The 24,156-nt window shown below is 35.8% G+C and overlaps 1 protein-coding gene across 2 annotated transcripts; it reads left to right on the top strand.

Moving 5' to 3' along the window:
- Nucleotides 1-1,926: 1,926 nt before the first annotated feature.
- LOC138715639 (uncharacterized) lies at nucleotides 1,927-21,941 on the top strand. Of its 2 annotated transcripts, none has more exons than XM_069848714.1 (4): nucleotides 1,927-2,092; nucleotides 16,687-16,925; nucleotides 20,813-21,094; nucleotides 21,404-21,941. In XM_069848714.1, exons 1-4 carry the CDS (start codon nucleotides 2,041-2,043, stop codon nucleotides 21,506-21,508), a joined length of 678 nt encoding a protein of 225 aa, XP_069704815.1. In that variant the 5' UTR covers nucleotides 1,927-2,040; the 3' UTR covers nucleotides 21,509-21,941. The 2 variants fall into 2 exon arrangements, with proteins under 2 accessions (XP_069704815.1, XP_069704816.1); XM_069848715.1 differs by having other exon boundaries at nucleotides 16,690-16,925; nucleotides 21,404-21,940.
- Nucleotides 21,942-24,156: the final 2,215 nt, after the last annotated feature.

Here is a 24,156-nt window from a genome sequence, read left to right as displayed (position 1 = left end):
TCTGTAGATTGCAATGAAATTGTTCATAACAAAGATTGTGAAAATGAAAACGTGATAGAAATACAATTGTCATTCTGGGCCTCCTCTGTAGAAGCATCAGGGATAATTGAAGGGACTGATGTGACCTTATAAAAATAGTCATTAGCTACAATTAATCGTTCCGGTTCTCGCGTTGTGGGCCAGAAATGTAAAAGATGTGTTTACTGCAAAAGTAAAACCACAAAAGCATGCAAAAGATGTGATGTAGCATTGTATGATAAGTGTTTCATACAGTTTCATGCGCAGTTTTTTTGTAATGTACACCCATTTACATTCACTTCATTTGTAATTTCATGAAAGCAGCACTTATTTGGTTAGTGGTTACCGATAATATTTTGTTTGGTTTAGGATGCTATAGTTGTGAAAAACTTATTTTTCATTGGTAGTAGTAGTTTTGTAAATTTATTGTTTTATATTTTTTTTTGTAAAAAATTGAATCCTAACAGTAATAAAACAATCCTATTATATCAAACATGTAAAAGGTTGACTAAATTATGTCCAACAACCTTAGTAAATACGCCCTATTACATAGCACCCACCTGGAATTTCTGAGTAACAGAGATAGTTTATATGCATAGTAGTTTTGTACATATGTCCCTTTGTATTTGTATACACAAAATATAAGTGTAATAATACATTTTTTAGTTATATTAAGCAAATTAATTATGTCCAACAGGTTTAGTAAATAATCGTTATGATGATTTTACTGTAATATGCATGAAAAGGTTGTTCATGTGCCCACAGGGTCGTTAAATGGGCACTAATGATTATATAAGCGGAGCTTTTGCATTGTCATTCTCTTACTATGACTAAAAGAAGCAATATTTGTGAAAATGAAGATTTTTTTCAAAAATAAAAGTTACGGGCATATATGGGTTAAATACGTACGTAAATGCATGGACATTTTCCAAACATGAACAGTCGCCTTTTACAACATCAGCACTTCACAATGACATTTTAACGTCAAAAGGAATTTTATTAGGTTATAAGTGCACCGCTGTGGAGTAACGATCAGCGCGTCTAGCTCGTGAAACAAGCAGGCCCGGGTTGGAATCCTGGTTAGGATAAGTTACCTGGTTGGGGTTTTTTCTGGGGTTTTCCCTCAACCAATTGAAGCAGAATTGCTGGGTAACTTTCGGCATTGGACTCATTTCGCTATCATTAATTCACATATTATCATCACCCATTAGCCCAGGTTCAGTTCACGGTGCAGCGTGCTGTACTTGTACAAGAGCGCAGCCGTTCGGTTACCCAATCATTCACAGAATAGGAGTGGTAAGCACCATAAGCCTCAGGGTGTAGTGTAAGCCTTCGGGTCCCTTCTTCGTACAAGAGAAAAAAAATTTAATCTTCATCTTACGATGTTTGGTGACGTGTATACGTCACCAAACATCGTAAGATGAAGATTACATTTGTAAAGTTTCTTTCAACCCATAAGCAGTGCTGACTAGATCAGACGCTATGGACAGTACTCTATAACAGAGTCGCCAGTATGAAAGGATAATTCCAAGCCTTTAGCGTGAGACGAACTCGATAGCTCAGTGATAGAGCACCTGACCGGAGAACAGGAAGTCGTAGGTTCGATTCCCGCTCGAGGTTGGGAAAATTTTTCTTTCATACCATGGCATGATTGTGACTATAATAGTATTTAAATTCATTCAGAAAAAAAAAATTAGGTTATAATATGAAGGCACTAAAAGTAACACCATGGATGACTCACTGGAAGGACAACTATTTCCATATATTTGTGACTCTAGTCATTTGGGCAGATATATTTATTTCTACCATCATTTTTCAAGCCCGAATTCTAGGAATAATGCATACATCTGTAGGCATACAGGTATATAGGTTTTCTCCAACTATGATGAATTATTCATTTGTCATTGAGTGCAGTTTGTTGAGTTGATCGGAATCTCCGAGCAACAGCATACTACTCGCGTTTAAGTTTCAAAATTTCAAGTTATTATTAATTTCTTTAGCTTTAGCATATAGCAAAACTCAATGAAAAGCCTTATATTGAAGTGTATTTTCCTGGCAATGCTTCTGACGTGCAGTGAGTAAATTGAAAATAGTTTTTTCTTCTGCTTTTATTTTAATCTAATCAAAATGTGTTTCTTATAAACGTTTCAAATTCAATGAAACCGTCTTATTCCTTATAATATTTTCATATTTGCCTTAATCATACAGTATACAAAATGCTGTGGTTCCCCGGTTATAAAACGCACCAATTGAAAGCGATTCAATTGCGTACAACTATACAATTTATAAAAAAAAAATTGTGCATTTTATGTATAACTGCTGTTGCAAACAATAATGGTTGATCTATTTTTCTACTAATTGTTTTGTATAATTATTTCATTAATAATGATTACTTCTGTAAAATACAGCAGCATATATGACGTGAGATTTTAGGCTTTGACGGTGAATAGGTTGTGATATTGTATTTTTTGGTGCAAGGAAAATACTACCAATTGAGTGGCTCAGTGCCGGAGTTGTCTAAACCACAAATTATTTAGCCGCAGATTTTTGCATAAAATGATTGTAAATTATCATTTATATGTGTGCTAAAGTATAGGTACTAGATAAAATATTAGATTAGAGTAAATGAGAAATAATTTCCAATTGAGAACATGTAGTTTTAAAAAACGAGGTCTGAGTCAGAGGCGTATACTGGTTAAAGGGTTTGGGCTACCGCTGACCCTATTATTACACAAAATATATCTAACAATTACTTTAATTTTAATTACTATGGTAAAACTAATAATACAAAATTATTACATTATGTTATATTATAAACTTTTTCTTTTGTAATTTCCTTGGGCTACCGCCGGTAGCCCCGGTAGCCCGCAAAATACGCCCCTGGACTCTGAATTTAGACTTCAATAACTTTTTTGAGTGTAATTTTTGGCTTAGGCAACTCTGGCACTGAGCCATTCAATTGTGTATTTTAGCATGATTAGAACAATACGATTACTAGCAATTATGTGAATTTTAATGTTATAAAATATGAATTAGTCCTATAAATATGGAATATGAAAAAGGCAAATGAATTTATTGTTGTTATTATTATTATTATTATTATTATTATTATTATTATTATTATTATTATTATTATTATTATTATTATTCATATGGTTACGAAATCCGAAAACTGCGTCACAAAATATATAACTTAACTCTTTACAAATGTTCATTCCAGTATGTTGTCTTGTTTTCTTAAATAGCTTACTCTACCATTTATTATTAAGTAGTCTTCAAATTCAGGAATCACCATTGTCCACCTTTTCTGTATTAGAACATACAGTATTTAATCCAGAAGGTCTCTCTTGTGGTTGCATTTGTATCTTCCGGAAATGAAAATACGTAGTAAGTAACGTTTCGTTTTTTTCACTAATGCTTGAGATGATAAATTATGAAGAAAATGGTGGAATGATAGTAAGGGAAATAAAATTAATCCATTGAAACCTGCACAAATGTCATTTTTGTCCAACGTAGTGGTTTAAACCACAGTGTTCGGTGTAAAATTCGAGACTACAGCAGATGTACCCCTTGTTTTGTATTCATAAAATAAGGATCTTCCGTACTTGTACCCTATCTGTCTAAATAAAAAATATACACTCAGAATTGAAGTAGATCTACCTCAGGTCTGAGCAGCATCTATTATTTAGAACACTTGAGGCTATTCACATTCAGAGAAATTATTGTGAGGAAAGATTGGGGCAGTGGTGTAATGAGTAGTCATCTCGGATAAAACCCATCACTTCCACCAAAGGACTACCATACAGTTCTGAACACCATGCCTGAAATTTATATAGACTATTACACTCTTACTACGTCATACTACTTTTGACCAATAAAACGGTACGAAAGGACGTATTTCAACCAATCATGGCTGCTTATCCCACAATTTTATCGCGTCCCTAGCATTTGTTTAATTTTATCGCGTCCCTAGCATTTGTTTAATTTTATCGCGTCCCTAGCATTTGTTTCTTTGTTTGCCAACATTTGAAACTGCGCTGGTCTGGAAGTCAAAAAAAAAAAAAAATATATATATATATATATATATATATATATATATAATTACAAACCACTCCAGTCGATGCACAGCAGTTTCAAATACGTGGTACAGTCATTAAGTTCTAATACTGAGCGCATAGTGGCGTTGTGGTGCACTATAGCGCATAGGTGGCGCCATGGTATGATACCTTGTCAGTTAGTCTCTCGACCCAACAAGAGACAGTTGAGTGCATGCACTGTAAGCAGAACTACGGTCTTTGTTGTGACGGTGATTTGAATGAGCGCGTCGGAACTCGAGTATGTTGCAGTTTGAGCAACGGGCAAACGTCACGTTCTGTCAGAAATTAGGCGAAACTGCTATAACCGATCATAACTGGAGACGAAACATGGTGTTTCCTTTATGATCCGCAACTGAAGCGACAATCCGCCACCTGGAAAACGCCATTATTTCCACGACAGAAAAATCCGCAACAAGACAGGTCAAAAGGCAAGGTGATGCTTTAACAGTTTTTTTAATTCAAATGGAATTGTTCACATAGAATTCATCCCACAAGGTGCAACTGTAGACAAGATCCTCTACAAAGAGATTCTTGGCCGTTTAAGCAATTCAATTCGTCGTAAGCGTCCTGAGCTTTGGCATAGGAAGAATTGGCTGTTGCTACACGACGACAACGCCCCTGCACATCGCTCCATCCTTGTCCAAGAGGAACTTGCAAGGCAACAGGTCGCTGTTTTGCCACACCCTCCGTACTCACCTGATCTCGCACCATGCGATTTTTTTTCTCTTTCCCCTCATGAAATCAATCCTACGAAGGCGTAATTTTTATGCGGCCGAAAAGGTCATGACTGCCACAAGAGAAGCCGTACGGCATCTTCCTGCCAACATCTTTCAGCGGTGCTTCCAGCAGCTACACCAACGTTGGCAGACGTGCATAGCGGCCAACGGCGACTATATTGAGGGAGGATGTCGATCTGTTTAAGTGTACCCGTATCACGCGGCATCTTCTGAGACATCCAGATTCTTGTGGGTGCCTACCCTTCAGGCGTCAGTGTCAGAACTTAATGACTGTACCACGTATGACTCGCATTGGCATTCAAGAACAAGAATTAATAAAAATCACTGATCATACCTATGCATCTTCTGAAATCCGTTTTACAAATAAATGAAGAGCACCATTCGGAAATCCTGAATAAGTTGAATACACCATGTAGGCCTAAATCAACGAGTTCCACTTCTATTATGCACACGTCCAATATAACATCAATTGAACCACCAACCACATTCAAATTTGAAAATTGTACACTCAATAATTATTCCTTTTAAAATTATTCATTCGGAAATTCTGAATAAGTTGAATACACCATGTAGGCCTAAATCAACGAGTTCCACTTCTATTACGCACACGTCCAATATAACATCAATTGAACCACCAACCACATTCATATTTGAAAATTGTACATTCAATAATTATTCCTTTTAAAATTATTCATGTTTATTTTTTATGTCATCGTCGTTAATTAAAACTTTTCTAACACTTGTGTATATTAGTTAGGTTATGTTATAGCTTATGCTCTGAGAGGATAAAAAGAACTTCTGCTATATGATATTATGGATAGTCACGTATCAGAGATTGTTTAATATTAAGATTTATTGAATAGTAATCATCAGGGAAAGGATTTATATGTAAATACATATTTACTTATAAAGCTAATATAATTTATATTTTGCATTATCTTTATGTTTCACAATGTGTAGGGTTGAAAAATCCTACTTTTATTTTCCATATTTTTCCATATTTTAGAGTTTAGTACATATTTTCGTTAATTTCCATATATTTTCCATATTTCATATAAAACAGTCCATATTATATTAGGTTTAACAATAAAACAAAACAAAATTCCATTAACTTTTAAAAATACATTTCAACAATAGAGATTTAAACACATGTTCAGTAATCCCTTTAACATCAGAGTTATTTGAAAATTAGCAGTCCTATCAACAATGGGAAAGTAAGTTACAAAACTGTATTAATTTAATTTAAAATTTTTAACAGACTTCAGTTGTGCAGCTCAACAGTTAAATGCCAGTCAGAGTACACATAGGTTCAGTTTTGTAAATCATACTATAAAGACGGTAAATATGCCAAAAGTACGTCATTCAGTCAATTTAAAATCAAAACTAACAAGTTACATTTCAGAATTTAAAGAAGATGGTTTATCAACTGACAATAAAATATTATTTTGTAATTTGTGTCAGTGTGCAGTATCATCTACACAAAAGTTCCTGGTGCAACAACACATTACAACTAGTAAACATCAGGCCAACAAACAACTAAATTCCAAGCAGAGACAATTGTTTTTAACACAACCAACAACATCGAATGTAAGATCTGAGTTTAACATCGACCTGTGCCGTTCTCTCATCTCTGCTGATATTCCTCTCTACAAACTAAAGAATAAGGCCTTCAGGGAATTCCTTGAAAAATATACTCAACATACAATCCCGGATGAGTCAACACTTAGGAAGACGTATGCTCCATCCATCTACGATGAGACAATACAGAAGATAAGAGATGAAATTAAAGATAGTTCAATTTGGGTTTCCATTGATGAGACTCCCGACAAAGAAGGTAGACTTGTTGGTAATGTAGTTATCGGTTTGTTAAGTGAACAATATTCTGAACGAATTCTTTTACATTGTGATGTTCTAGAAAAGTGCAATAACAAAACTATAGTTAAACTGTTCAACGAAGCTATGGGTATCCTGTGGCCAAAGGGTATTATGTACGATAATGTGTTATTCTTTATTAGCGATGCTGCCCCTTATATGGTCAAAGCTGGACAAGCATTATCTGTTGTATATCCTAAATTGACTCATTTTACTTGTGTGGCGCATGCATTTCATCGTGTGGCAGAAGTGGTCAGAGACAATTTCCCTAAAGTAGATTTGTTGATTTCATCAGTGAAAAAAGTATTTCTCAAAGCTCCCAGTAGAGTTAACGTGTTGAAAGAAATGTACCCTGAAATTCCATTGCCACCAAAGCCAATTTTAACTAGATGGGGTACATGGCTAGAAGCAGTTGAATATTATGCCGAACATATAGACTCTATTAACAATGTTCTCCTTGCATTGGACTCTGAAGATGCAGTCTCAATTGATACTGCGAAAACAGTTACCTGTGACATAAGTGTGAAGAATGACTTAGCTCACATTCAGCATACATTTTCATGCATCATAAAAACGCTCAAAAGTCTCCAAAATAGGCACCTTTCACTATCTGAAAGTTTTGAAATTATAAATAGTACTGTGGAACAACTGAATCGTGGTAGAGGTAAAGTTGCAGATGCAGTAAGAGCTAAGGTGGACACTGTACTTTCAAAAAACCCTGGATATGAAGAACTACAAAAGGTTGTTGCTGTGATGAGTGGTGAATCAACAGTGAAGATTAACTTGGACTTATCCCCAGCAGACATTGTGAAATTGAATTATGTACCAGTTACTTCTTGTGACGTCGAACGCTCTTTTAGTCAGTATAAATCTATCCTCAGAGACAATAGAAGAAGATTCACTTTTCAGCACTTGAAAGAAATGTTTGTAACCTATTGTTATGGTAACAGACAATAAAAATTGTGTTTTGTTGAAACTACATTGGAAGATAAGGTACGTCCATTATATTTTTTGTTTAGTTTGATTAAAATGTACCAATATTTAACGTACATAGTCATTTTTTTATAATTTTAAGTCCATATTTAATTCCATATTTTGGTAAAAATCCATATTTAATTCCATATTTTGGTAAAAATAACTACATATATATTTACATATTTCATATATTTTTAGTCCATATAAATCCGTTCCCTGGTAATCATTACAGTGTCTGTATAAAGACACTACTGCCATCTAGCATGCATCTAGCGTAATATTGGTAATGTTGAGATGGTAAAATAATACATTTGAAGACAGTTGTATTTTCGTAAGTCAATTAATATTTTATTGTATTGGAGTACTTCGTTACTTCTAATCTTTATATACTTTCTTCTAATCGTGTAATAGTCAATTAAATCCCACTCGAGTTTTGATTTTCTCTAGATAAATCAAAACGTCTAGTGAAATTACTGTTGATAAATAAATTATGATAATACTACTGACTACTGTTTTTTGAATAAGATAACTATCAGGTTTGTGGCAGGGTTTATAAAAGTCGCAATGCCTTGATTTAAAACATTTACATATCTTGAATAATAGGCTTAAGCCTACAACTGTACATTGTACATACGGCATACAGTGAGCGGAATACCGCAGTCAGCTAACTTAATGTAATGTATATTGACGTAGCCTACTTGTGTGAATATATTTTCTGCTCTGGTCTTCTTGATGAACAAAGGAATAAACTTTATTTTGAGGTAGTTTTGGACCTTAAGAGTACTGCTTGCAATTGAGCCAAACTTTGCAAGACAACATCAACCATCATTCTGGTTTCATTTCTTGCAGCAAATGTATAGTGTAACGTAACATAACTTTGTATTAGTGTGTTTTCAGTTTATATTCAAAGGCTAAAATTAAGATTTAATTTCGATCCATGAATTGATTATTGAGGCATAATTCCCTACATTATACAGATATTTAATGAGTAGAATACTTTTTTGTTCAATGGCAGGGCCCAAAAGTTGCCGTTATTCACCCCAACTCTACGAGCGTGGCTCACAGATGTCGCTAGTGCTGAGACCACTTATTTCGTCAGAGACTATCCAGAGTGCACCACATTGCACTCTTAATGAATGATAATGGGTAATTGTTGGGATGTCACGAGGGAACCGGAAAACTCAGAGAAAAACTCATGTGTTGTCTGAAACACGGGCTTGCTCAACACAAGTAATAAATTCGGGGTGGATCAACCGAGAATTGAACCCGAGCCCCCTAACTTAAGTCCAACGCATTAGCACTAAGCTACTATGGCGGTTGATTGGAATATGTTTACCAGCTTAAATTATACAAAACATTTTAGGAGATCCGTCAAAATGAAGTATGAGCTTTAAGAGATCGGTGACATTCGAGAGGTTAGGAAACTATGCTGTAGTCGCATTGAATGTTACTGTGGTTCCTAAGTAACACATTAAATAGGGCCTACTCTAACAGATTGGACACTAAAGGTATCCGAGTCTCATTTTTTTACTGACAATCTGGACTTTGTAAATACCCTGCAAATAGGAAAAAATGGATCCTTCTAGCGACCTAAATGTGGCATGGTTTTACAGGTAGTTTCGTGGAGTTGGAATAGGCGAAAATGTCCCGCTTTGACTTCTATATATAAAACTTTTCTAATTACCGCTAAGTACTATCTTAACACTTCCGCTACCATGCTCACCGTCCGCAGCGTCAGCAGACAGTGATTCGCTGGGCCACACCATGTGGGAATAGTGCTTTATAACACCACGTACCTCCGGTACTTTAACAACCGATTTCTGTGATAGTCTACTACAATAATCATTACACCTCTATTTAAATATGTTATCAATACTTAACTCTAGAAAGTAAACTGGCAGTTCACCTGGTGGTGACAAACTGTCTTATGTACCACTTAACATCCTAGTAGATTTATAATAACTAGACTTCGTGGAATTGCCACAAGAACCGTAAGGTTTACTATGCACGCAGTATAGACTGTATGAGAAGGAGGCATGGAAAGGATCGAGTATGCCTCTAATGTAAACACTGAGCAGTATGCTCCGGTTACAGTAAAACCTGTATACTGCATTCAAGAAATATAATGAATGATCATTGAAGTAGGAAATGTCTAAACATATAAATACACAATTATTTTGTAGTGAGATATATTAACTCTTAAAATTTAATGTAATATTTTCACATCATCCTTGAATATGTGCATTGGAGATAAGAGTTACGTACGTTTTGAGCGACTGCAAAGTGAACCTCCTCCGATGGTCACTCAAACAGTTTTTATATTGGGAAAATATACGTTCAACATCACACGATGTAATACGTACATATTTGAAAGTCACTACTTTTTAGTACACCAACTTCAGACATCTTGTCGTGACCTAATGGTACATCATTTGAGGGGCTTAGAACAAAAAGCAGGTAAGTGACATTATTAAAAAAAATGAGGTAAGTGCGTGTTGTGATAGCCCAAAAGGATGTTTCTTTGGGATAAAATCAGGGAAGTGATCACACTGTGCAGTGCTGCTATATCTGGATCATTTCACCAAGTTAGTGTATAATATTCCATTGCATGTAGAACTTTAAATGCAATTTCCTCAAAACTAGTTTCCGTCACTTACCTGCTTTTTGTTCTAAGCCCCTCATTTATAATACGTAGTTGTGAATAGGCAGAATTTTTAGTAATAATGTTTCTCAACTATTTCACCTTTTCTGAAATTAGTGAATTGTTATTTTGGATAACGGTTTGTCCACTATATTAAGGGCTGCTGAGAGTTATAGTTTAGACGATTGTAACAGGGTGATGCTTTTGGACACGATTCTAAAATTAGAATCAATGAACAGAATATCTTCCAATAGCTGTTCAGAAGACAACGATTTTACAGCTGCAACAGAGGAACTGTCTGTGCTATCCAATGCATCAATTACCTCCATTATTTTGCCGTAATGTTCTGCATAATAATTAACAGCATCCAACAACTTTTCCCAACGGGTCAAGGCTGGCTGCGGGGGTAAGGGTATTCCAGGGGCAATTATTTGGCACAGCAACACTCTCATTGTAACATGTTTGATTGAATTCTTGTCTGCACTGAACAAATGTTAAGCTTTGACTATTCCAACCACAGTAATGCAAAAACAAGTGCTTACTTATGTATACATTAGCTGTAGCTGCTCTATCTATTTGGACCGGACACAACTCTTAACATGAACTGCTTATACTACGAGACCGGGAGGTCGCCCACCTCCTCTATATTACCGTACATCGGCAACCTGATTGCATAGTGCGTGTGGCAATTCAACGAAGTCTAATAATAACTAATAATACGAGTAGGCCTACTAAGCGAGTAGGCTAATATCATTTCCCACGAAGCGACAACTTGACTGTAGACCGATGCGCTCCCACACGTCGGTTAAGGAAGGATTATACTGTCGGTAAATAAAAGGGGTAACATTGCTATTAGCGATTACATTGCAGTCTTAGCTCGCCCCATACACTTCTACTATACTAGTCTTTAGTCTTCTAGTAAATTTATAACTAGAGCTAGGAATTTGCTACCAAAACTGTTAAGTTGTGTGAGCGTGAACTATATCTCTACCGAATGAAAAGTAATAGCGAGTCAATGTCAGTGAATCAGAACGACAAACATGTACAGCCAGGTGGTAAGCAATATGTGCTCCAAATGTCCACGGCCTTAGAACAAGAAAATAATAAACGATTAATATAGAAAACAATAATTTGTAATTAATGAACTTCGTAACTCCCAATCTAAAATAATTTACCCATACATATAAAAATAACATACAAAGAGGCCTATATAGTTATGATTCTAACCTCATTATAATAAATAACAATCAACATTTTCATTTTATCAAAATCCTTTTATGTTCAGAAAAAAATATAAACAATATTTGTACTCTGAAAATGTTCGTTTTACGTCACAAGAGGTTACTGAAACAATAGGAGCGGAATAGGAGCGTCAATTTGCCTTTATTCAACAGGATTCTGCTACAGTAGGCCTACATACAGTGAACAATTTTATAGATGAACTTCATAGAATATTCGAGGATAGAATTATCAGTAGGAATGTGTGGCTACTCGATCCTCCGTCCTAATTCTTTGTGACGTTTATCTCTGGGAAATTTTGAAAGACGACTTGTACAAAAGTACTTCACATTCCCTGAAAAAAATTAAAAATATAATCCTGGAAAATATCTCTTCCATTTTCTCAACGAGTAGGCCTACAGTGAGGTATGCATCATTTCTCAAACAGGCGCTACAAATGTTTGGAACAAGAAGGCAGAAGATTCAGCATCTCCTTGCTTAATTTGGATTAGTAATTGACGTTTTACTTTTCATAATAGGCCTACATCTATACTAATAATAAATCTGTAGCCAACATTTTTCTGGTAATTTTCGATTTTCCAAAAATAATTGGTGTTAACACGTATAATTAACCATCCTGAAACCGAAAATCGCTTTTTTGAAATTTTTGTTTGTATGTCTGTCTGTCTGTGTCTGGATGTTTGTTACCTTTTCACGCGATAATGGCTGAACCGATTTATATGAAAATTGGAATATAAATTAAGTTCGTTGTAACTTAGATTTTAGGCTATATGGCATTCAAAATACTTTATTTAAAAGGGGGGGGGTTAATAGGGGGCTTGAATTAAATAAATCAAAATATCTCCCTTATTATTGATTTTTATGACAAATATTACATAACAAACGTTTCTTTAAAATTGATTTCCGATAAGTTTTATTCTATATAAAATTTTGATAGGACTGATATTTAAGCAGATACAAGAGTTTTAAAATAACTACGTTTTACCTGCGCCGCAGCGCCTTCTCAGATTAATAGGCTGTATTGAAATCAGAACAAAATGACTCAGTATATTTAAGATGGCCTTGCACACATCAAAGAGTGTATATTATTCATTTAACACTATTTGTATTCTATGATGGGAATATGTAAATGTATAATGTTATAAATGTTGATCTATCCATGCGAAATTGTTAACTTTATAATTAACATCATAATCTGAGAGTGAAGTTTTTATTGCGTGTGCATAAAAAAACAATGCAACCACGGTATGACTACAGACAAATAAATATAGTGGGCAATGCTCACGAATTTCATTACATTGTCAACAATGTCAATTAAGTTGCCGATACTGCTATTGTACGTGAGAAACAGCCATAAAGGTGAGTCTTGATCTTCAATACTTATTTTGTTATGTTTAATTGATCATTACTTACACCACTTGATATTTTTTGTGAACACTAATTTCTTTAGATAGGCCTATACGTTATCAGTGAGACATTTTTGCAATTTAGGTGGAACTCTCTGTAGTAATGTCACGAGAGGTCTGAGATTTATCTGGGAAAATCTCAGACCTCGAGTGACATTTATTAGGACTATTTCGTGAATAAAATAAAAAATGTAAATAATATATTCCTAAAATTCGATCACAAAATGTTAATAATTGTATATTAACGAATACTTAACCTATTCAGACATTGTTAAGTTGAAATAGTCGTAGATGAATATCGATTACTGCAATAAAGAATTTCGATGTTATTATTCAGTAATGCCAATTGCGAAAAGCGAAATACAGGTTTAACAATGTTAATTACCTGTACTACACTTTTCTCTTATTATTATAACATAAATACATTTTCGTTATCTGCTGAAATCATAATTTAATTTAACAGTAACAGTGAGGACAGCTATATACCAATGCGTATGTATTCACAGCGAGACATGTTGCTACACAGTGAAGCCAGCTCTGTATAGATAGGCCTAATTAAAACACGAATTTTATTATGCCATGCGGAAGGCAGTTTGATCAAAGACATTATTACTATGCAAGGTCTTTGGGTTTGATATGCGATGATGTTACATAAATTTGAACATCTGACTTTCTATTAATTGTTTCATTTCATTCACAAAATACAAATTTTATAGGCTACAATTATAGGTTACGTTACCTGTGGGAGGAGGCCAAATGTCAGCTGTGCCTTATTTCGACCGTTACAATCAGTGCTACAAGAAAGCATTTTTATAGCTCGACAAACGCATTCTCGCTACAGTGTGTAACGGAACTAAAGCTGCATCTACATAATTCAATATTCCAATCGCGTATGCGTGCAATCTGGGAATAATATTAAAAGAATCAAGTTTAAAAGGTACGTTCAATTAAGATGCATGAAGATTTTGTGTCTACATGGTGCGCCGTTTTGAACGTCGTCGTCACTGCGTAAATCTATGCTAATAATAAATCTGTAGCCAAAATTTGTCTGGTAATTTTCGATTTTCCAAAAATAATTTGTGTTAACATGTATAATTAACCATCATGAAACCGAAAATCGCTTTTTTGAAATTTTTGTCTGTCTGTCTGTCTGGATGTTTGTTATCTTTTCACGCGATAATGGCTGAACAGATTTATATGAAAATTGGAATATAAATTAAGTTCGTTGTAACTTAGATTTTAGGCTACATGACATTCAAAATACTTTATTTAAAAGGGAGATTATAAGAGGGCTTGAATTAAATAAATCGAAATATCTTCCTTATTATTCATTTTTGTGAAAAATGTTGCACAACAAAAGTTTCTTTAAAAAAAGATTTCCGATACGTTTCATTCCAAGCAAAATTTTGATGGGACCAAATTGCACCAAAAACGGATGTTCTCTGAATCAAATGATCATATTTTAATTATTTGCATGTAATAACAATTAAGAAATATGTTAAAGGAATTATCATTGCACTAAATGAGTGGTCTCTGGACCAAAATGATCGCATTTTAATTATTTAAATACAATTTAAATTAAATGACATATTCAACGATTTATCCTTCTATCAAACACGAATGTTCCCTGGACCAGATGTCCTATTTTAAATATGTAATTACTTTATATTTATTTCTAACAAGTGCAGCGGAGCGCACGGGTACTGCTAGTTAATTATATTTTAATTTGATAGAGAATGATCGAACCACCTGAATCACGCTTTTTCTGTAACCAGAGCATGGAAGTGTATCGGCTGGCAGTCAAATTGAATCGTACTTTTTAGAAAGGAACTAAGTCAAAATTTGCTACTTTTCAGGAGAGCATAAAAACATTTTTTCATGCACATGTAGCAGAATAAAATATTTAAGACTTACATTATATAAAGATAATATGGGATTGAATTTAATGATAACAGACTTTTGATGAAAATTTTGTGCTTCAATGGTATACATAAATTTCTAAATTTGAGACTTAGTTCCTTTCTTCACTGGAAATTGTTTTTGAAAGAACAAAATAAACAGACTAAGTTAACAACATTTATTCAACGCAGATCTACATGTATTTTGATTAAATTGGCATGTTAGACATTTTAAAATAATATTATGAATAAAAAAATTAATTCAAAATGGACATGTTTCATAAAAAATTAACACATGTGAAATGACTAGTGGGTCTCATTCATGGTGCGCCAGGACCTGTGTAGTAGAATATGAAAATATTTCTTCGTAAAATCCTTCAGCATTTTTATCACTGACGTACTTCATTAGTTTCTTAAGATCTTCAATCTTTTGGGCATTGATGGGAACTTTTTCTCCTGGATATGCCTTTGTTGTTAGTTCAGTGTCAAACTTGTAAATTCCCCTTCCCAAGGTGAAACCTATGGCTTATATAACTCTTGATGTATGGGCGAGCTTCTACAACGCCAAGACTGTGTGAGCTATATGTGAATTCCTTTCATACAAACGGTGTGAAACATAAAACGTCTTTGGTGTGAAATGAATCTCTCTCTAACGAGAATTCTTTGAAGTTTCTTCCGATATGGTATTCTTTTTGAAAAATTTAGGCCACCACATATCAAAATTACTGATCAGTTTTTCAGAGTCCACTTTGTACGGTTATTTCTATATATTCTTTTATCGTATACACCATATCGTACTCTGTTATTACTTTTTTGAAAACCCCAAAATCCCTATCACAAGGGAGAAAGGAGTGGCCTCGCTCAGGAAAATAATGTTTTATAGTTTTGAATCTTCCAGAAGCTGCCAGACCAAGACAAAACCCTAACTATTGTATGATTTTGTTTTGGCCTGGACAGCAATCTGAGAACGTGTGTATGTTTTCATTAAAATAGTATTTCAAAAACGAACAAACATCATTGGAGCCTGTCCTTCGTAATACACGCACAGCACACATTGGTTGGATTTAAGATCATGAATGTAAAATATATTAACCTATAATTGCCTCGTATAGAAGACTTCTTTGAACTGGTAATTGGGGGAAGGGCAGGTTTATAATATTATGCTGGCAATGTTCATCACGTCTTTGAATTTTAGGGATCATCTTAGTGAAATTACTGGTTCGTGTATTGAGGCACACAACTTTCTCTGTTACAAAAATACTTTAAGAATAAAATAATAATGATTATCTAAACAACTTTATTACCGGTATTTTATAATTACCTATACAAACATTCATTGTTGTCTGTACAAACACATGTTTCGTAAGCAAGTCCAACAATATACCAAAAATTAATGTACCATAACAGAGTTACAAACGATAGGTTATATTTTCGATGTCCAAACGGTGAAGAAACGCACTAACTTCCTGACTTAGTTCTTTTCTGTACCGTAGTACAAATATCACGGTGATGTTAGAGACACATGGAAAGGTCTGACTAAGTTCCTTTCTTCTCCAATCATGGAAGTAGTAATCATTTGGCTTATAAAAACAAAAATGGCAAATTTTGACTTAGTTCTTTTCTAAAAGTGCGATTCAATTGCAACTTAGTGGAAAGAAAATCTACCCACTCATGTTGCACGTTTCATGCTCCGACTCCGCAGCCCTATTCGAAGGCACTGCAGTCTACTTATTTCTGTTCTATTCTCGTCCACGATGAGTTCAAGAGTTCGAAAATTCTGGTTGATAAATTTTCTGATGCTAGCAGGCTTAGCAGAGTCCAACAATGACACTCAAGTATGGATCACAGAGAATGGTGAGGAGAGAGACCTCAGGTCGCGTCCTCTGCCGCTCCTTGCTCTGAAGGTCGGAGGAAGAGAGGAAGAACCCCACGAAGCCGAGGCCGAAGAGACAGAGGAATCCGAGCATTGCCAGCCAGATATGACGCCCACGCACATGAGTAGCGACATAGGAACAGCCATGGGCAAATGCTTCATTCCCGACGTGAGTAGGCCTAATTTATTTATTTATTTATTTATTTATTTATTTATTTATTTATTCAGGTGTAGTTAAGGCCATCAGGCCTTCTCTTCCACAACACCAGGAATACAAATACAATAATATACAGAAACAGAGAAAAAAATAAAATAAAATTGATTCGTAAAAAAAAGTCTAGACAATAAATTTCAAGGTAACAAGACATTCAAAGGCATGAAAGGTAATACAGAAATATCTTTATTTAAGAAAAATACCTGAAATACGCTATTTTATTATTATTATTATTATTATTATTATTATTATTATTATTATCATCATCATCATCATTTTGAAGAAGTAAATTACTAGTTCCTTTTTTATTTGGTTATTTTACGACGCTGTATCAACTACTGGGTTATTTAGCGTCGATGGAATTGGTGACAGTGAGATGGTATTTTGCGAGGTGAGGCCGAGGATTCGCCTTACATTACCTGACAACCGCCTTACGGTTGAGGAAAACCTCGGAAAAAACCAACCAAGTAATCAACTCAAGCGTGAATCCAACTTACGCCCGAGCGCAACTCCAGATCAGCAGGCAAATGTGCTAGCGCCTGACTTACAACCGGTGGCCTCCTAGTTCAGAGTCCAGCATATCTAGTGAAGTACCGGTATTACTCTAACCCCTGCTAGGAGCATTCTCGCCTACATCATGCATCGTTGATAGTGCTAAGGTTCGCTGTGTATCCAGATTTCATACATCCATCTCCACATGGCCCTACATCAGCCCTCTCCGCACATCAACAGCCAGTGATCGGAGAAATGAATTTGAGGATGGAATGGAGGTCGGCCAGAATGGTATTAATACCAGTGTTGCCAGACTAGCAACACTAAAATCCACCCACGTAATAACCAAATTCCACACAATTCCGCACCTGACTTTAGAATATATTTTTGTCCATGTGCACTATAATAATGCAGAATAAATAGATATGTTAATTAATGTACTGTACTTACATAGTTTTCTGATCTAACACAAGTCTGTAAAGAAATAGTCAAAAACCTTCAAACAGAATGACAAAGCCCAAACTAGTAGAGATTAAGCGCGGTTTAGATGAGCCGTGGCGAAAATGTGACTCGCGAGTATATTGTGGTTCGCAGTGACAGCTATGCATTTATCTTACTGTACTTCCTCCTCCTTCACCCCACCCTCTCACTCACTGGAGTCAAACTCCGTTCCATTTGTATTTGTCTCTGACCTGTGAGTGGCGTATAGTTGCAATGTCTCTCTCGAAACCATGTACCTCTACAAAAACGAAAGTTTCAAGTAGGATGGGAGGACGCATTTTTTTTTGCTGCCAATATGATGAGAATATTAAATGTACGATTTGTTCACAAGTATTACGAGGAAAACGGTTGTATAACATAAAACGGCATTATACTACATGTTATTCATGAAACATTAAAAGATTAAGTGCTATTATTATTATTATTATTATTATTATTATTATTATTATTATCATCATCATCATCATCATCTCTGTACGTCGATTCTTTTTCAGCAGGTGTACGAATAATGCAGTTAGATCTTCAATTTAAACTCACAGGTTTACAATGTAATATTACAATGAAAGCTAGATGTAAGGACTTGACAAATGTTGAACTTTTCAAATCTTTGCCAAAAAATAAATACCGGTATCCAAAGCTTCGTTCTTTCGCTTGCTCTGTTGAAGCCATGTTCGCTACAACTTACGTTTGGGAAAAAGTATTTTCAACAATGAAAATAGTAAAAACAAAATTTAGATCACGACTGACAGACAAATATCTTCGTGATCAACTACGATTGGCAGTAAGTGACATAATTCCTGATTTTGAAACTTTGTCGCAGACACATTCTGAAGGAAGTTAATTTTAGGTTGTTATAATATGTCCTATGTTTTCTTATTCATTTCTTTCTTCGTTACACGTTACTAAACATTAGTTTGTAACCTTATACTGTATAAAATTATATTTAAGTGCTTGATGTAAGGAAAATGAAAATCCGTTTATAAGTCAGACAGTTGCTTCACTTCCCCTTCGGGTGTCCGCCTCCCTCCATAGGTGCTATGCACGTTGCAGGTTACACAGTGGCTCGTTTAGGTAATCCACTACTCTAGAGTCAACTGTAACGGTGTTTTATATGCACATTTATTTTTTTAATTAACTAAACAATTTAATGGGAATTCCACATAAAATTCACATAGCTAATCATTCCACACAGCAATAAAAATTCTACACAGTTTGGCAACACTGATTAGCCTAATACCTACCATGGAGAAACAGGAAAAGCCCGAGGAAAATATCCCAAGTTCGACCTTGTTCACCACAAGTGTCAGATCTGAACAGGACTCGAACCCGGACCGTCTCCATAACAGGTTGATTGATTTCACGCATCTATCGCATGATCCTAAAATGTACGTACACGTAACCGACGTAGCCTAACAGACGAAAACTCCTTGCATTGTACAACTCTAGTAAACAGAAACAGCAAACTGTTTGCGTGTAATCGTAGGCATCTCCTACAGTGAGATTAGGCTTAATCCGCCCAAGACTTTTCACTGTGATTGCCAGTACTTGTAAAGCTCAGCTGACATAACACAGGCCTGCAAAAGTAAGTCATAATATTTTTTCAAAAACTTATGCTATATTTATATTTATGGTTTCTTGGGGTGCTGAATCCAAATCTGAGATCAGATTTTTCTCTATCACGTACCATTTTCCACAACATCCATTGGCACTTTTAGCAATGTGAATGTAACGTTATTGAATTTAATATGAAAAAGTGATGAAGTGAAACATGTCCTGTGGCAAATATTAAAGTATATTTTACAAAAACTATTAGATTGTCATAATTAACAACTCACATTTAGTCACCTTTTTCCTTCATGATGAAGTTACGTTTATTGCTTTTCTACTTGTGTGAGATTCAAGAGATATTCTTTGTAGCCAATATTTTTGTTCCCATTGACTGCTTCTTGCTCTGCTGTCCCATTCACAAAGGAAATATGGGAACTTAATATACCCAGCCTGCTGACCAAGAAGCATGCACAACTGTCTCAGATCTTCACATATCTTTATATTTTATCTTTGTAAGAACCAGTTCAAGATTCTCATGACCAATAGGTAACGAATCGTACTTGTTGCAATTGTACAAAAGCACTCATCACTGCCTTCATACTTCTTTTAGAGGAAAAGAGATAAAAAGTCTCCATTCATCCACTTTATACTTAACATTAAACTTTTGTATCAAACTAGGAATATCACTGCAGTATATTAAGGCGTCTTCTTATGAAGAGCAGGGCGTAAATTCCTCTTCTCTACTCCTGTACCAATGAAGAAATGCTTCTGGTGCGAGCAAATTTATTTATTTATTTTAATCTGGAGCGTAAGAGTTCAGCTTCTTCCTTAGGTAACCCTAAATCTCTGAGTTCAGATTGGTAAACTCTTCAGGACTTTCACTTTCTACATCGCACAGCCTTCTGTATTATGTTTCTCATCCTAATCAACTGGTTAGTACAAAATTTTACGTTAGAGCACTGGATTATGGATGCAGAAAAATCACTAGTATAGGTCTATTAATAATATGAAACATAAAATATAGTTCTGTGTAAAAATTGTGCGTGATGTGCCATTTCTTGATGTGATTTCTGGCGTCATCACACAAAAATACATAAAGGAGAGCTAAAATTGTTTAACACATTTTTTCATCGCAGGCCTGTGTAATTTGTCTCCGTAGATCGCCATGGCAATCCTTAGTTAATGCTAAGTACTACAATTTTAAATAACCCCATATTGAATTAGGAGAGTTATACAAACAGCAAAATGCCTGCATTTTCAAGGATCGTAGATGTTAGTTAATTAGATGATAGCTATTGCAGTCGCCATGGTCCAAAGCCTGCAAGACTGCTATGGTGGTGAACCGGCACTACGAGAACGTGGTGTCCAAGGTGGATCCTGAAGAGGTGGCGCGTGCTGTGGATGCCCAGCAGGTGCCGCTGCGTCACACGTCTTGCCAAGGACGTGATAGCGACAGCGGCATGGTGACTGTAGAGTGCCGAGCCTGCACCATCGCGCTGAAACCCAACTCCTTCGGCGTTCAGCTCACCTGTTACGAGTGCCAGCAAGGGCAGGACGACAAGACATGTCACCACACACTCAAGGTAGGCTTGTGTTTTGCGCAGGGGCCCAATCGGCGCCAGTTGCTGCTAATACTAGTCGTCGAGGAGGACCAGGACGCCGCCCCTGCAGCGCCTGACGCTACCGCCCCTGCAGAAACTGGAGACGGACGGGACGGACCTCACGACAAGTGCTCCACGGTGCCCCGCAAAATGAAGCTCACCCCTTGAGCAAATACACGTATTGTCCTCACATTATCTACCTTATTACGCCTGTCTGTCCATCCATCTGTGTTATTAGAGTATATTCGTAGAGAGCGCTCCCACAAAATGGCGGCTCTGTCTGTGTTGCAGGAGAACTCCAAGTTTGTGGTGTCCACAACGTTCTTCGACATGATAGGCTTCGATGTTCCAGCGAACAGTGCACACAACACTACCAAAAGAGGTGGCAGTAAATGACAGTTGCCAAGTCTGCTGTACGCGGCCCTACCGCCCCTCGCTTTTACGGCACTAGCGCAGAGATATAACAGGCGGCGGACCACTTCACAGTATTTGAGTGAAAACCTACCAGCTGGCACACTCATACCTCCTCAATTAGAGCTCTAACCTCAATCGTCTGGAATCTCAAAATCTATCGTTGTTTTCTCACGACATGTTTCAAAACGTCATTGAATAAACTGAGATTTACACCGTCTACCGATGTGTTATTCCATATAAATATGGAATATAATTTGTTGGGAAATGAGAACTGGATTGCTCAAAGAAGAGGATTCAATGCAAATTTCCTCATAGAGCGCTTAGTTTAATTCTCTTTTGTACTGTGTAGCAGTGGCGGCTGATTGAGGCCAGTGAGGCCGGGCCTCAGTCACTTGGCTTAACTGAAATCAAATTTTGTGTTTTTTTATATAATGTATTAATTATTTGAATGAAGCATATATCGCTGTAGAAGCATTTGAAAACTTTGTGAAGTATATAGACCTGTTTTGCAGTAAAATTTGTTCCTGAGGCCAGGATCGCTCGTGCCGGGTCTGGCTTCTGCATTTCGTGTCTTTTCGCGGGCTTTGAGTTTGCCCTTAAAACGTTGTAGCTGAGGCACAATTCGTCTGGCCTCGTGGCCTGGTCAGCTTTCACTCCTCACATCCATGGGCCGGCCTCAAGGGTAGAGTGGGGTGGGAATAGCAATGGTGACTTGTCTTCCTAAATAGGCCATAAATAACAAAAATTCCAGCTCTTTGGCAGGCAGAGACCCACACTATTCTCTCCCCTTATGTTTTAGTTTATGACTTAAGCGAGGGTGTTATACTATTGTACTTCGTAGTACAGTAGTGAATCTGGGCCAATGTTATGTATTTCGGGAAAATATAAACAGAAACAAATACGAGAAATAATGCTGATGTAGTTAATTCATTGTTTTACAGTGTCCTTTTTCGAGAAGAAATAATATTGAAAGAAAGGAAGTTTTAAATAAAGAGAGAGTCTACCGAGATACCTACGACATCGCTGACAAATTTTCTGACAGATAATCTTCAAACGCGAGTTTCTATTGCATCCTGGTATGGGCAACATAAATGGTTAAGTCGTAATGTGGAGCAAAATAAACTTCTCTGTTGGCCTTGTTCGTTGCTGTCAAAGGAAAAAACTAAAAAGAAAAGAAAGAAAGGGGAATTTCAACACATAATATGGGTTGCTTCATCACACTGAAACAATCACTTAAACTCACAGCATAACAGCTTATTTGGTGAGTGAAATTATTATTTTTCATTAATAGTAATGATAATAGGCAAATAATAATAATAATAATAATAATAATAATAATAATAATAATAATAATAACAACAACAACAATAATTAATATCGTAAACAAACATTTCCTATCGGAGGCACTTAAAATAGTTGCATCTGGCCTCAGCGAGGATTTCGATCACCGGCCGCTACTGCAGTGTGTACGTATTTATAGTCCGGAAACAAACATTTCAAAGTGCTCAGAAACAAAGTGCTCTTACGGGTCATACTGGAGTGAGAATTAAGGCCGGTATTCATAGTCGAGATAAGTCATACTTATATATAAGTCGAACTTAAATCTCGTCTCAATTGCAGATTTCAGTCCAAATAAGGCATACTTATTATAAGTCGTAATTATTTTATAAGCTTTACTTTACAAAGTCTGACTTGATGAAGTTCAACTTATTGCAATTCATAGAGACTCAAGTGCAACTTATGTTGTGAAATAAGTCAAACTTTTTCAAGTCAAGGGAACCCCTGACTTATGTCAGCTTTAACCTAAAAATTAATAACGTTTATGAAGAACTGGCTAACGAAGTTACTGAAATGCAGGAAATTTGCGCCCAAGCGTTACTTGCGAAACATCATGTGTTGCTTTGAATTATATAATGATCTTGAATTGAAAAGGAGGTTTCGTTTTCGCAAAAGATTTTGGAATCAATACTTTCGAAAGTGAAAAGAACTCTTACAAAACTGAGACAGAGAGGTTTACCAGTTCTTCTAGATTACTACTTATTGTTCACTTGAGATTTTATGCCACGAAAAACTTTGAAATAAGATTAATGTTCTTAAAATATAGCTACAACTGTATTGTATAATATAAATGAGGTACGGTATTCAATATATTGGTGATGTTGGGTCTCTTTAATATGCATACAATTTGAGTATTTGTAAGATTAAATTCCCTTATCCAGTCAATTTAAATTAAATTGTTATGTATTCATAAAATGAATGGAAAACAAATCCTTCTTGCTGTCATATTTGCAAATGAGAGAACCCGAAGTTCATTTCCGCCCTCACATAAGCCCGCCATCAGTCCCTATCCTTAGCAAAATTAATGCAGTCCCTAGCATCATATCCCAACTCCCTCAAATCCATTTTACTATTATCCTCATATCTACGTTTCGGTCTCCCCAAAGGTCTTCCAACTAACATTATGTAGGCATTTCTGGATTCACCAATACTTGTTACATGCCCTGCCCATCTTTTTTTTATGAATAAAGAATCCTGTTCCAAATTGGTGATAGGCCATTCTCATGTAACCTAACTCCCTGTACTCCCACAAAGTCCTTTCCATATCTAGCTAGTTCTTTTGCTACTAATAT

This window comes from Periplaneta americana, chromosome 15 (assembly GCF_040183065.1).
Source record: "Periplaneta americana isolate PAMFEO1 chromosome 15, P.americana_PAMFEO1_priV1, whole genome shotgun sequence".
In the NCBI taxonomy this organism is placed as follows: Eukaryota; Metazoa; Arthropoda; class Insecta; order Blattodea; family Blattidae; genus Periplaneta; species Periplaneta americana.
Note: the sequence above shows the minus strand (reverse complement) of the source record. Positions and strands in the feature narration are given on the sequence as shown.

Excerpts from the sequence above, each read along its gene's own strand:
- LOC138715639 (XM_069848714.1), top strand. The coding sequence starts at position 2,041 with ATGAAAAGCCTTATATTGAAGTGTATTTTCCTGGCAATGCTTCTGACG. Across the intron at positions 16,926-20,812 it reads GCAAATGCTTCATTCCCGAC|TCGCCATGGTCCAAAGCCTG; the intron begins GTGAGTAGGCCT and ends TAGCTATTGCAG. Across the intron at positions 21,095-21,403 it reads CATGTCACCACACACTCAAG|GAGAACTCCAAGTTTGTGGT; the intron begins GTAGGCTTGTGT and ends TCTGTGTTGCAG.